The sequence below is a fragment of the Bos indicus x Bos taurus genome, chromosome 23 (assembly GCF_003369695.1).
Source record: "Bos indicus x Bos taurus breed Angus x Brahman F1 hybrid chromosome 23, Bos_hybrid_MaternalHap_v2.0, whole genome shotgun sequence".
Classification (NCBI taxonomy): Eukaryota; Metazoa; Chordata; class Mammalia; order Artiodactyla; family Bovidae; genus Bos; species Bos indicus x Bos taurus.
The window spans coordinates 10412237-10426599 of record NC_040098.1 but is presented as its reverse complement, the minus strand read 5'-3'; the positions used below and the strand labels follow the sequence as shown (position 1 = coordinate 10426599).

The 14363-nt window shown below is 51.7% G+C and overlaps 1 protein-coding gene across 3 annotated transcripts in view; it reads right to left on the bottom strand.

The window, feature by feature from the left end:
• The window catches only part of PPARD (peroxisome proliferator activated receptor delta), an 85720-nt gene that overhangs the window by 14126 nt on the left and 57231 nt on the right, over window positions 1–14363 (bottom strand). For all 3 annotated transcript variants that reach the window (XM_027524188.1, XM_027524186.1, XM_027524187.1), the window contains exon 3: window positions 198–428. In XM_027524188.1, coding sequence (XP_027379989.1) covers window positions 198–327 — 130 coding nt within the window. In that variant the 5' untranslated portion in view covers window positions 328–428. The remainder of the gene's footprint in view (window positions 1–197; window positions 429–14363) is intronic.

Here is a 14363-nt window from a genome sequence, read left to right as displayed (position 1 = left end):
AACTCATGTTCTACAGGAAGAAGGGAGACAACTCGCCCAAGATCCTGCAGCTGATGAGCAGCAGAGCCAGGGTGTGGCCCCGGGCTGCCTGGCTCCGGCCCTTAGCCACCCTGCTCCCCTGCCCCCCACGATGACACTGTTTGCGGCGGGCCAGGCTCCCCGTCCTGACTCTGTCTGCGTCCCCGGCCCCTCCTCACCTGTGTAGCTGCTGGAAGGAAGTGAGTGCTCTGGTCCCCCGTTGAGCTCTGGGGCTCCTTCTGCCTTTGCCGCTTCCTCTTTCTCCTCCTCTGGCCGGGCCTCAGGGGCTTCCTCCGGGGGCTGCTCCATGGCTGACTTCCCCTGGGCGCCACGCCTGCAGGCCCGGTCATAGCTCTGGCATCATCTGGGTCTGAACGCAGATGGATCTCTACAGGGCAGTTCCCGTCAGCCTGGACGAAAGGGAAGACAGGAAGAGGTTGGGGAGGATGAGAGGGTGACAGAGTGGGAATGGGTGGGGAGAGGAGCCCCCACCCGGGAGGGGCACGTCCTGCTGCCCCTGCTGGGGCCGGAGGGCCTCAGGCCTGCAGTGAGCCAGTCTCCACTCCTGGCATCACAGGTCACTGCGCCTCCACCCTTTGCCCACCTGGCTCTTACAGCAGGTTTGTGGGCTTCAGAGCAGTCTCTGTGAGCCAGGTGTGGCGGGCGACATGCCCCCGTGAATCCTTCCCCGAGCCCTGCTCTTTGAGCCTCCTGAGCCTGCAGGAGCCACATGGGAACGGCCCGAGGGCCTTTGTCAAATTCTCCACCCCCTGCTGGAGGTCCTCATATGCATCCGGCCCCCCAACCCCCATCCTGTCCCCACCAGGCCCGAGAATTATCTCTCTCCTAAGCACCCAGCTTGAAGGCAGTGGATCCCACCCTTCCTGACTCTGGGAGAAGGAAAAAGACATGCTCCCTGCCCACTAGGCTGGCAGCTGACAGGTCTGCAACCAGACCGTCAGCACAGAGCCACCGGGCAAGGGGCGATGCACACTGTCCCGGAATCTGGTGACCCCCATATGTCAGCCTGGAGGAGGCAGTTCCAACCCTCAACCAGTCTTGTCCACAAATCACATATAAGCGAGGGGGAGTGAGGCCACGAGATGTGGGGAGAGTCTGGCAGGGAACGCCTCTCGGGGATACAGCCTGAGAAGAGACGCGGAGGCGGCACACTGAGGGAACCCTGCTGGCAGGGCGAGGGGCGCCATAGGAGAGGGGGCTTGAAGGGATGGCTGGGAGGGCGGGCTGAATCCCGGCATGCGCGCTTCACGCCACAGGGCGAGGGACTAGACCCTCCCGTGGCGGTGCAGACCCGGGAAACTAACGGCAGGAGAGACCTGGCTCAGAGAAATTCAAGGACCTTTGGGACCGCACCCTAGATGTCCCAGGCAGCTCAAACTCAACCAATCCAAACAGAAGCCACATTCTGGCCCCGAGCTGGCCCTTCCCTCCTCTGGTAATCCCTACCTCTGTGACCCAGACGCCCACCGCCCACCTATCAAAGCCGGAAAGTGGGAGCCACTCGAGACTCACCTCTCTCACCCTGTTCTAGACTTGCAAACTTGGCTATACTGGAATCACTGGGGAGCTATCCTCATAGATTCTCATTCGACTGGTTTGGGAGCGGCTTGGCATCAGGACTTTTAATTCCCCTGGGGATCGTAATGCACAGCCAAGCTTGAGAAACCCTGTGCTACAGTAAAGCAACTTCCAGTTGGCGGTAAATCGTTTCCTCTTAATCACTGCTTCCCACCAGGCCTTAATCTTCCCTTGCGTGGACTGACACAATGACCTCTTAAACTGGTCTCCCAAAGGCAGCTTGGAAATTCAATGCCAGACTCTAAGCGCCTGGGAGCTAGGAATCTGGAGTTGCGTGTGTGGGTGCAGTCACTGACAGGATAGCTGCAGGACGGAGTTCAGCTCACTGAAGACTGACGTGCCGCAGGAGAACGGGTGCCAGAGTGGGGACGAGGCGGCGGCCAGACACGGAGATGCTCGGGATGGACGAGTGGCAGGGACAAGGGGGAGGGTAGTCAACCATGTCAAATGCTGCAGAGTTTAAGGGTGATAAAGAGATACACGGCCACTGAATTTGGTGACTGTGAGGTTATCTCTGACCTTGTTATACAAATTTCAACCAAGTGGGTGGGACAGAAAGCAGGGCTCCGAAGAGTAAGTGGCAGCAAGTAAGCTGGGACAGTGAAGGAGACTTACTGTTAAATGATTATATCAGGGGAAAAAATGATAAGAGGATGTAGCTTGGAAAACTAGCAAAGCCAAGAGAAGGTTTTTTGGAATAGAGGAGACTCGAGTAAGCTGTGGCTGAAGGAGAGGTCTTCTGAGAAAGACAGTCTGAAGAGTTAAGGGGGAAGCCGGGGCAGAACGACTGATGGGAGGGGAATAACTCAAAGGCACAGGATGAGGAAAACACGAAAAGCTGCAGCACTGTCTGTGTGGAGGGGTGCTAAAGCTCACAGGGAACGGCCACACTTTTTAGTTAACCTGAGTATAAGGCATAGTTGTCTACTGAGAGTAAAAGATAGGACTTGAAGAAAGCAAAGAGGCTGGATGCTACTGCTAAGTCACTTCAGTCGTGTCCGACTCTGTGTGACCCCAGAGACGGCAGCCCATCAGGCTCCCCTGTCCCTGGGTGGAGGTAGGGAATTAACTGGAGAGAAATAAAAAGAATTACATAGAAAGGCTATGGTAAATAAACCACCGAGGCACTGGCACAAGAACAGATAATCACTGAAAGAGAATATACAAAGTCCATAAACAGATACAAATGCATACCAGACAGGACTTTAATGTTATAAAGATGGCACTACAGGGAGAGACAGATGGAGAGAGTAACTCTGAAACAATACATTACCATGTGTGACACAGACAGCCAGTGGGGGTTTGCTGTATAACACGGGGAGCTCAAACTGTGACAACCTAGGGGGCGGGAGGGAGGGTCAGGAGGGAGGGGACATGTGTATACCTGATTCATGTTGCTGTTTGACAGAAACTAACACAATAGAAGGCAATGGCACCCCACTCCAGTACTCTTGCCTGGAAAATCCCATGGACGGAGGAGCCTGGTAGGCTGCAGTCCATGGGGTCGCTGAGTCAGGCACGACTGAGCGACTTCACTTTCACTTTTCACTTTCATGCACTGGAGAAGGAAATGGCAACCCACTCCAGTGTTCTTGCCTGGAAAATCCCAGGGACGGGGGAGCCTTGTGGGCTGCAGTCTATGGGGTCGCACAGAGTCGGACACGACTGAAGCGACTTAGCAGCAGCAGCAGCAGCAACACGATATTGTAAAGCAATTATCCTCCAATTAAAAATAAATACATTTATTTTTTTAAAAAGATGGCACTCCAAAAAGAAAAGACAGATTCTTCAGGAAATAATATGGAGACAAATGAGTAGCCATCTGGATCCCTACCTTATATCTTATACCAAGACAAGGTCCAAATAAATCAAAGGTTTTAAAGTTAAAACAAAAATACTTGAACTATATAAAAAGTGATGAAAAGCTAAGTGGAGGAAAAGTGAAGATTGATACTAAAATCCACTAAATTTAATGGGTAAAAACTTATGGGTAAAAAAATTAACAAATGCTATTCCATAAAAATACAAACTTACTACAAAGTAAACAAACAAAAAACAACCAAAAAACAAACCAAAAAAAAACCCCTCAGGGACTTCCCTGGTCCAGGGGCTAAGGTCTGCACTCCCAACGCTGGGGGCCTGGGTTTGACCCCTGGTCAGGGAACTAGTGCCCACATGCTGTAAACTACAGTTCCTGTGTTGCAACTAAGACCCAGCACAGCCAAACACACACACAAAACCCAGAAGAGAAAAAACAAAAACAGGTAACAGACTGGGAAATATATTTGCAATTCATCAGACAAAGGGCTAACTGCTCTAAAATCGTTTCTAAAAATTAAGTAAAAGACCAGCAATCCAACAAAAAACTGGGCCCAAGATACAAAAAACATAGAAAAAAGGTATACATTTACTCCTTCAACATATGAAAACACACTCAACATCATTTATAAAAAGAGAAATACAAATTAAAACATCACTAAAATACACATTTTTTTTTTTTTTTTTTGCCACACCATGGCAGCTTGTGAGAGCTTAGTTCCCTGACCAGGGACTGAACCTGGGCCCCTGGCAGTAACAGTGCAAAGGCCTAACCACTGGACTGTCAGGGAATTCCCGGAAATATGCTTTTTACAATCAGATTAAAACAAACGCTAACACCCTGGCTATGCACTTGGGGAAATACCATCTCACATGTCCCTTGTGGGAAGGTAAATTAGCATGACCTCTAAAGAGGATAATTTGGCTATATCTCTTACATTACTGGACACGTTCCCTTTGACCCAGAGACACCACTTGTAGGTTGTCTCTTACAGTCACCCTTCCACTGAAGCATAGTGACACAGTGTTAGCACAAGGCTACTCATTACAGAATTATTTGCCTGGCATGGGTGGGGAGCAAGTTAGACATCCATTAACAAGGGACAGCCATAAACAAGGATGATGATGTTTATGGACTGATATGGGAGTATCTCTAAGATATACTAATTAGAGAAGAAAGCAATTTGCAAAATGAAGTGAAGAGCTATGAAGTGAAGTCATGAAGTTGCTCAGTCGTGTCCAACTCTTTGCGATCCCATGGACTGCAGCCTACCAGGCTCCTTTGTCCATGGGATTTTCCAAGCAATAGTACTGGAGTGGATTGCCAGTTCCTTCTCCAGGGGATCTTCCCAACCCAGGGATCAAACCAGGGTCTCCCGCATTGTAGACAGATACTTTACCGTCTGAGCCACCAGGGAAGAGCTATACTTTGTGCAAAAAAGGTATACTGAAGCTGGATTTGGTCTGATAAGATAGTGCTGGAAAGCTACATAAGAACTAGGAACACTGGTTGCCTCTGGGGGGGTGGGGGGGGACTGAGTGTCTGGGTCAGAGATTTTTCACTATACCATTCATTTTTTTAAATTTTGTTGGGGTATAGTTGATTTACAATGTTGTGTTACTATGATACCTTTTAAATTCTGAACTTTAAATTCCTGAAAATAAATTGGAATAAAATGAAAAGGCAAAACTTACAAACAATAATGTGGAAGATGAGAGGACGTGATAAGCAATAAACTGCTCAAGCCCTTTCTCAGGAGACATGGAGATGCTGATGAGCATTACGGTTCAGTCAAATGTACACAGAAAAGTTCCAAAGGTAAGCACTAAGACACTGTAAACAGAATGTACCTTTTCCATATTATTACAGCAGAATGGGAGAACTTGGGAGAAGTCATGTGAAACTCTGGCTTTCTGCCTGACGAAAGTCTCACGGACGGGAGCCTTAACAACTGCATGCAGTGGAGGACGGTGGACTGGTCCTGTGACAGAAAGGCCGTGGTGGTGGGAAAAGTGGGAAGTTTCAAGTCAAGTCTGCAGTCTGCTTGATTCAGCTAGTATGAACAGTACTGCACCAGCCTTCATTTCTCAATTTTGGTAAGTGTGTCTGGTATATGGGAACTCTGTACAATCTTATCAGCATTTCTATAACCCTAGACTTTTTCAAAATACAGATTAAAAAAAAAAAAACCTTAAAAAAATCTGGCTTTCTTGTTTCTCTTAGAAATTAAGCAGACCTGGCCAATGCACGCACTCCTGGGCTGCTTCCCTCATTCACGAAGCATGAACTGCTGTGTTCACTTGCAGGGATGGGAGTCTAGTTAGTGTAAACTGGTTCCTCAAGGATCACTCTCTGATCATCCCTGAGCACTCAATTTGGGAATCACTGGACCTAGAGTGAGGGAAGTGCTCAGAGGCTCAGGTGCTGCCGCGTGACCCTGGCTGATGAGCGAGCGGCCACCTGGGGCAGTCACCCCCAGGTGCTACCGATTCCAACTCCCCTTATTTCTCACTGAGCCCTCTCACCTTCTTGTATCAGCTATGTGCCTAGCTACACACTGAATTTCCCATGCTGTCTAGCAGTTACAGTGCTCAGGTGACGATTCTCACCAACTGTATGCAAACAGAAATCTGCTAGAAGGGTCTGCTGGAAACACAAGCCTGAGAAGACAGCTCCAGAGGGTGAGGCTCAAAATAGGAAGGAGCTGCGGATCGCCACAGCATCGCGGAACTGTGGAACTAGCCCTGGAACATCGGTCTCTAGACCACTTATTAGGTGGAAAAATTAAATGCTAATATCCCAAGGCTCTGTTTGCCAGATTTCAGTTTCGTGCAGTTGAACACCGCCCGAGCTGACACAGCAGCAGGACAGAAGGGGAGAGTGGGAGCGTGGGGAGGGTGGTGGCAGCGCTGGAAAGGACCTCGGTGACCACCGAGAGCAGTGTGCGCCTCTCCTGGCACGTAGGAAACCCTCGACAGAAACTAGCGAGTATCCAAACAACGAGGACCGGAAACACGGATTCCTCTCGCTTCACAGAACGAAAAAGCCTGGAGGTGGGGGGGGGCAGGCCAGGTGAGGGGCGAGACCTCCGGCCAGGCTCGTGGCTGAGGCATCCAGGAGACTTCTGACGAGCAGTGTCGGGGGCTGTGCCACGTGGTGCCGGGGGCGGGCAACGGGACCTCCGTGAGCCCCAGGCGTGCTGGGGGCCCTGACCACACAAATGAGTGCAAGAGGCCGATCGGAACAGACTGCTTTGGGATCTGTGTAGACGGGTTGTCGGTGGAGACAGGGAAATCCCACAGGGCCACGAGGACTGGGGCCCCCTTGGAGGAGGAAAACAGGAGGAAAAACCACATTTCCCCGTAGAGATATTTGACACAGTATTTTCTCACACATTCCCTCGCACCCTCTGAGTGACCCCGGGGCACAGTACAGACTTCACTGTCAGGACCGATACTGGAGGGGGGCAGGAGCTGACCAAGGTCCCTCCGCGGGGCAGGCTTGGCCCAGTCCTCACAAGCACACTATCCCCCAACCCCTGGCCAAGGCCAGCCCCAGGGGCTCCCCTAGGCAGATGAACAAAGAGACCAAAAGCGCAGGCCCGCCCGCCCTGACAAGCATCTCTCAGAGGACACGCTGGAGGATGCAGCAGAGGACCGCAGGCTGCAGACCCACAGGGCCCGAGTCTGGCCAGCCTCCTAGGAGCTGCGAGTGCGAGGCCGCCTTATGCACCCAACAGCCCTGAGCCCCGGCGTTCTGTCCGTAGACCCGCTGGCAGAATGTTCTTTCACCACAACCAGAGGAGCTCTTCTCAGGTTCTTGGGGGACAAGAGGTGGCCTCCTAAAATCAGATGCGACTCTGGGCTCTGGCTAGAGTTCGGGGCTTGGGGCCGGGGTCTCTGGATTCCAGGCGGATGTCCCTGTCCAGCCTGGAGCTGTCCCTCGCCTGTGACTGCTGAGGGGGAGGTGCAGTATGGTTGTTCTAAAACCCACAAACACAGCCCTTGGGGCTGCTGCTCACCCAGATGTAACCCTAAGCTGTGGCCTATCCCTGCAATCTGCCAGAAGCCGTCCACTGTCACACAGCCTGTCTGCAGCTGAGGTCTGCCCTCTATCCAACAGCCAAGTCTGCCCTTCCCCCTGAGCCCAGGCCCAGAGGCTGGGTTTTCGCAGGTAGCCGCCACCCACCCACCACTCTCCCTGCAATAAACCGGGTTCCCTTCTTCCTTTCTTTGGCTCTGGGACTAAAAACAGCACCAGGCACTAGGTTTAACATTTATGTGGCTGAGAAACCTTGGTCTTTGCTGTTGCATCCCCAGCACTGTGCCAGGGCCAGACACCGTCTCCCTGGGATACAGCTTGGCCCCACGTGAGAAGCTGGTGCTGCCCTCCAACAGGACACGGGTCCTGCAGCCAGAATGAGAGGGGTGCTGCTCTGCAGCCTCTGGACAGCAAATGAAGTCTCCATCAAAAGCTCTCACGAAACACACGCCTGGGCTACGCATCCTAGCCTGCACACACACTCAGGCAAGTCTGCTAAGCAAGTACCCTGCCCTCTTGCCCTTCTGGGAGCTGAAGCTGGGCAGGCAGCACCACTCCATCCATTCTGCACGTGGCAGGCAGACTTCCTAGGCAGAAGGAGTGAGCAATTTAACCCAAATGGCCCAGAGCTCCAGAGAGGCCTGATCTGGAGCCTGACCAACCAAGCCACCTGGGACCCTAATCCTCCTACCAAGTCATCCCCAGGAAACGGCGCTCCCTGATGCCAGCAGCAGGCTGAATGCTTTGAGGAGGGTCAGCCCACGTGCTTGACCCACTCAGCTGTGGTGCATCCAATTCACCAAGGGCTCAGTACACACCAGGCTGTGGGTATACTGACACATCTCACCCTCACAACAGCTCTGAGAGGTGATGTCCGCTTCAGTTCAGTTGCTCAGTCGTGTCCAATTTTTTGTGACCCCATGGATTGCAGCATGGCAGGCCTCCCTGTCCATCACCAACTCCTGGAGTTTACTCAAACTCATGTCCATTGAGTCAGTGATGCCATCCAACCATCTCATCCTCTGTGGTTCCCTTCTCCTCCTGCCTTCAATCTTTCCCAGCATCAGGGTCTTTTCCAATAAGTCAGTTCTTCACATCAGGTGGCCAAAGTATTGGAGCTTCAGCATGAGTCCTTCCAATGAATATTCAGGACAGATTTCCTTTAGGATTGAGTGGTTGGATCTCCCTGCGGTCCAAGGGACTCTCAAGAGTCTTCTCCAACACCACAGTTCAAAAGCATCAATTCTTCAGCACTCAGCTTTCCTTCTAGTCCAACTCTCACATCCATACATGACTACTGGAAAAACCATAGCTTTGACTTGACAGACCTTTGTTGGCAAAGTAATGTCTCTGCTTTTTAATATGCTGTCTAGGTTGGTCATAGTTTTTCTTCCAAGGAGTAAGTGTCTTTCAATTTCATGGCTGCAGTCACCATCTGCAGTGATTTTGGAGCCCCCCAAAATAAAGTCTCACTGTTCCATTGTTTCCCCATCTATTTGCCATGAAGTGATGGGACTGGGTGCCCTAATCTTAGTTTTCTGAATGTTGAGCTTTAAGCCAACTTTTTCACTTTCTTCTTTCACTTTCATCAAGAGACTCTTTAGTTCTTCTTTGTTTTCTGCCATAAGGGTGGTGTCATCTGCATATCTGAGGTTATTGATATTTCTCCTGGCAATCTTGATTCCAGCTTGTGCTTCATCCAGCCCAGCATTTTGCATGATGTACTCTGCATATAAGTCAAATAAGCAGGGTGACAATATACAGCCTTGACGTACTCCTTTCCCGATTTGGAGCCAGTCTGTTGTTCCATGTCTGGTTCTAACTATTGCTTCTTGATCTGCATACAGATTTCTCAGGAGGCAGGTAAAGTGGTCTGGTATTCCCATCTCTTGAAGAATTTTCCAGTTTGTTGTGATCCACACAGTCAAAGGCTTTGGCGTAGTCAATAAAGCAGAAGTAGATGTTTTTCGAACTCTCTTGCTTTTCCGATGATCCAACAGATGTTGGCAGTTTGATCTCTGATTCCTCTGCCTTTTCTAAATCCAGCTTGAACATTTGGAAGTTCACGGTTCACGGTGAAGACTGGCTTGGAGAATTTTAAGCATTACTCACTGTGCTAGCATGTGAGATGAGTGCAATTGTGCAGTAGTTTGAACATTCTTTGGCACTGCCCTTCTTTGGGATTGGAATGTAAACTGACCTTTTCCAGTCCTGTGGCCACTGCTGAGTTTTCCAAATTTGCTGGCATATTGAGTGCAGCACTTTCACAGCATCATCTTTTAGGATTTGAAATAGTTCAACTGGAATTCCATCACCTCCTCTAGCTTTGTTCATAGTGATGCCTTGTAAGGCTCACTTGACTTCGAACTTCAGGATGTCTGGCTGTAGGTGAGTGATCACACCATCGTGATTATCTGGATCATGAAGATCTTTTTTGTATAGTTCTTCTGTGTAGTCTTGCCGCTTCTTCTTAATATCTTCTGCTTCTGTTAGGTCCGTACCATTTCTGTCTTTTATTGAGCCCATCTTTGCATGAAATGTTCCCTTGGAATCTCTAATTTTCTTGAACAGATCTCTAGTCTTTCTCATTCTATTGTTTTCCTCTATTTCTTTGCATTGATCACTGAGGAAGGCTTTCTTCTCCCTCCTTGCTATTCTTTGGAACTCTGCATTCAAATGGGTATATCTTTCCTTTTCTCCTTCGCCTTTGGCTTCTCTTCTTTTCTCAGCTATTTGTAAGGCCTCCTCAGACAGCCATTTTGCCTTTTTGCATTTCTTTTTCTTGGGGATAGTCTTGATCCCTGCCTCCTGTACAATGTCATGAACCTTCGTCCCTAGTTTTTCAGGCACTCTATCAGATCTAATCCCTTGAATCTATTTGTCACTTCCACTGTATAATCATAGGGGATAACCAACAGGTGCTGTTATTATCTCCATTTAACTGATGAGGAAACTGTGGCACAGAGAGGGAAAGTAATCGAGTCAAAGTCACACAGTAACTGGAAAAGCAGGACTTGAGGCCAGGCAGGTTGGCTCCAGTCTTAATCATTATACTGTGTGCCGTGCATGTGGTGCTGGGTTAGCCTTGGACCAGCAGCTGGCATGCTCCTGCCCTGTTAGATCCATGAGCCTCAGTCTGGAATGCCATCCCCGCCTCTAGCTAAGGGCTACTTTCTTTCCAGAGCCGCCTGCACTTCCTTCTTAAAGGAGCTCACCTTCACTAGCCCCACAGTGGTCCTTTCTACTGCAACCCTGAGCCAGGCCCTCCAGATCTGCGATTACCACACTGAACTGCCACATCTGTTAGCTGGTTTGTTCTCACTATGTAATCAGTCTCCCAGATAATGCCTTCCATCTATCTTGCAGAGTTAGGTCCCCAGCACTTGACACAGTGCCTGGCACTTAATGGGTGCTCAGCATGCACTCATTGAATGAATAAACAGACCAAAAACATTAACCTCAGCCACACCATGTCCAGCTGTAAGAGCTGCCACTGTATCTGTTCTCACCCATTGCTGCCCTTGAGATGCAGTGCCCCGCAGCCTTGCGTATCAGGCCTGGGGTCAAACCCTGGTTCTGCTCCTCCCTCTCCATGACTTGGGGGAGACACCAACCCCTCAGTTTCTCAGCCCTAAAGCTGGGGTATGCCCACTTAATCTGAGTGGCCATCGTGCGGAGAAGACAACCACACAGCAAATGCGCAACAGGCAGCAAATGGGCTGCGGCTGCCGCCGCCTCGGGGGCTGACACAGAGCGAGCGGTATTCCAGTGTGGACAAGTGCTGGCCTCTGGAGTTCCAGGGACCTACACCCTGAATTTCACAATTCCCTGCCTTGCAATCAACCGTGAGAAGGGAGTGCTGACAGGGCCCGCCCTGCTCTGGGTCTGGGCTTCTTTCGGAGCCTTTGTCCCCCGCCCGGCCCTTGGGAAGACCCAGTCGCTGCGTTTCGTCCTTCCCTCACTGTAGCGGTGGGCAGCGGACCTCTGGGTCAGCGGTGAGAAAGCCCGTGGGAGCAGGGCCTGGCCGCTTGGCTCCAAGCTTCCCTCTCAATCATTAACCTGGTGCTGACCCAGTGCCCTGGTTTTCCAGACCAGCAGCTCCATGGTGCTCTCTGCTCTCATTCGTCAGCCCAGGTCACCCCACTCCGCTCCGGGCACTGTGGCCTTGGAATCCCCGGAGGAGAAGCCCAAGGAATGAGGGGTTGATCCTGTTCAGAGCCTGTGGGAACTAGAGGAGGCCAGCCAGCCACCCCTCCCCCACCATTCTAGAATTTTTCCAATTCCATCAAGAGTTAACCCATCAGCCCTGTGGAATGGAGCTAAGCTATAATAAAACAAGACCTCAGGGAGCCACAGAGGAGGTGCTCAGATAAGAGGTCAGAGTGGGCAGGATAGCTCCCCAGGCAGGACCAGGGAGAGGCCTGGGGGCAGCCAGCTCCGGGCCTCCGAGCCCGGCGTGGGTCAGGGTGCTGAGCCGCCCCGTGCATCACCGTGGAGGACCGAGGAGATGCTGCAAGTACTGGCTTCACAGACAACAGAACCGCAAGACACAGTGGGAAGGAGGTTCAGGAGGGAGGGGACACGTGTACCGACGGCTGATTCACGTTGATGTTTGGAGAAACCAAACCAAAGAAACCACAACTCTGTAAAGCAATCATCCTTCAATTAATAAATTTAAAAAAAATATGAAAAATAATCTCACACCAAGCTGGAGCGGAGGGGAGAAACAAACAAACGTGCAAAATGCATAGAAATAAAACCGGAAAGACATGGCCAAATCGTTAATGGTGCTTTCCTCTGAGGGGTGCAGTTATGGGTGATCTTTATTTTCCTAACTATACTTTTTGTGTTCCTCAAAGTTTTTACAATGAGCATGGGACACTTTCAATATGGGGGGGGACAAAGGGAAGATATGCTTTGAACAAAGAAAACTGAATAAATGCTTTAAGGTTCTTAGAAGGTAAAAGAAGGGTGTGCTGAGAAGCAAGCAAGACGGCTCCCTGGGAGCCTGAGAGCTGAGGACCCTCCTTGCTCAGAGGAGCTGCAGAGGTGAGCGCAGGGGGTGCAAGCAGGCACAGGGCCACAGCGAGGGGCTTCCAGAACGTTCTCATTCAAGGACCGCAGGAGCTATGATGCTGCCAGCACCTCTCTGCCCTCCTCTGCTGTCAGCTGCTTTAATGTACTTGGTGAAGCACCCACCACCATGTGCCCAAGGCAAACGCCAGACTCTGAAGGATGAGAAGGGCCCTGAAGGACCAACACTGCCACGCGGGCCTGGCGTGGGTGCTTGGGGAGGGTCCCCAGGAGGACGTGGCCTCTGACTGAGAGGCAGGCAGTGAGGTGACCGGGCAAGGGGGTGACAGAGACCCCTCAGAGGGAGGAGGGTGGCAGAGACCCTCTGAGCCGGGCCTGCTGGGAGCTTGGGGCAGCTGATCTGGCTGAGCCTGGAGACCACCTGGGGCCTCGAGGGGCAGATTGAGGGCTCGGCTGTTTATGTGAAGAGCAGCAGAGTGCCTAGGAGGGCTCTGAGGGGGACGCGCAGGACCAGAGCAGTGTTCAGACACGGACTCCTCTGCTGCCGTGGAGGGCGGGCTGCAGGTGCTGGCACCCCCAGGAGGGGCATCAGCGTGAGACAGGGGCCACCTCCCAGAGCCCAGGCGGGCTGGCTGTGGGGAGCTGCCCCGTCCCACTCCTGGGAGGGTCTGGGCTGAGGAGCCGAGGGACGGGGGCCTTACAGAAAGCTGAGCGCGGCTCCGGCACTTCACCTGCGTCCTCGCCCATGCCCCGCTTGGGGCTGAAGGTCAGGGCAGGACGGGGCACTCCAAGACCCACTGCTGCTCTGACGGGCCCGGCTCCAGCCTCCCAGCGTGGTTCTGGTCTCACTGCTCCTCGGCTGCCACACCCACCCGCCCGGGAGCACATGTGGCACTTGGCACTGCTGGGCAGGGGGCCAGTGACCACAAACAGCCACCACATTCCGGGGCTGACGGCTCCACCGCAGCCCCCCCGACTCCTGACACCTCGTCTCCACCAGCAAGTCCAACCAGCCTGTGTATCCGCAGCCCTGCTGCGGGGGTACGTGTTTACAGGGCGTGGATGGGACACTGCTACTCAAAACCTTTTCTTTTTAAACAATAACTAAGATCTGGACATCAGCCAGGCCTTTAAAGCTCATAAGGCACCTCCACGTACACGATCCCATTTACTTGACGCAGGCAGAGCAGGGCACAGCACTGAAGCGCGCTGAGCACCTGTGCTGGGCTGTCTCATCCTAACGCTCAGTGAGCCTCAGGGCAGCTCTGACCCCTGCTGCCACGCGAACCAACCGGGTGGGGGACGGTGGCAAGGAGAGGGGCAGCGGGAGAGGGAAGGGAACTCAGATCAGCCCAGGAGACGCAGTGACTCCAGCTGGAGCGGACAAAGGCAGAAATGGGGGTCGGCATGGGGGAGTGGCTTCTGAACCTCCCCGAGGGGAGAGGAGACGCAGAAGAGCCCTACAGCCAAGTTCTGTCCAGGAGAAACTGTGACTCCCGCATGTCAGCTTCACCTGAAAGTAATCATGTCCTTTGACCTGGTAATTCCTCTCTAAGGAAACTGTACCAGGCTGTTCAAGGCAACGTTATTCATAATAACAAAATCAATTTTTATAATAATGAAAAATAACAGAAATGACTCAGTGCCCAATAATAAAGGAATGGATAATTAAATTAGGGCACTCCCAGAAAATGGAGTATTATCCAGCCATTATACTCATGCTTCCATAGACTATTTAAAAGCTTGCTAAGTGGGAAGTAGCAGAATACAAAACTATAGAGACAGCATGATTCCATAGAAATGACGAGCAAAAGAATGGAAGGAAGTTTCCTTACATAAACAGCGTGGCAGG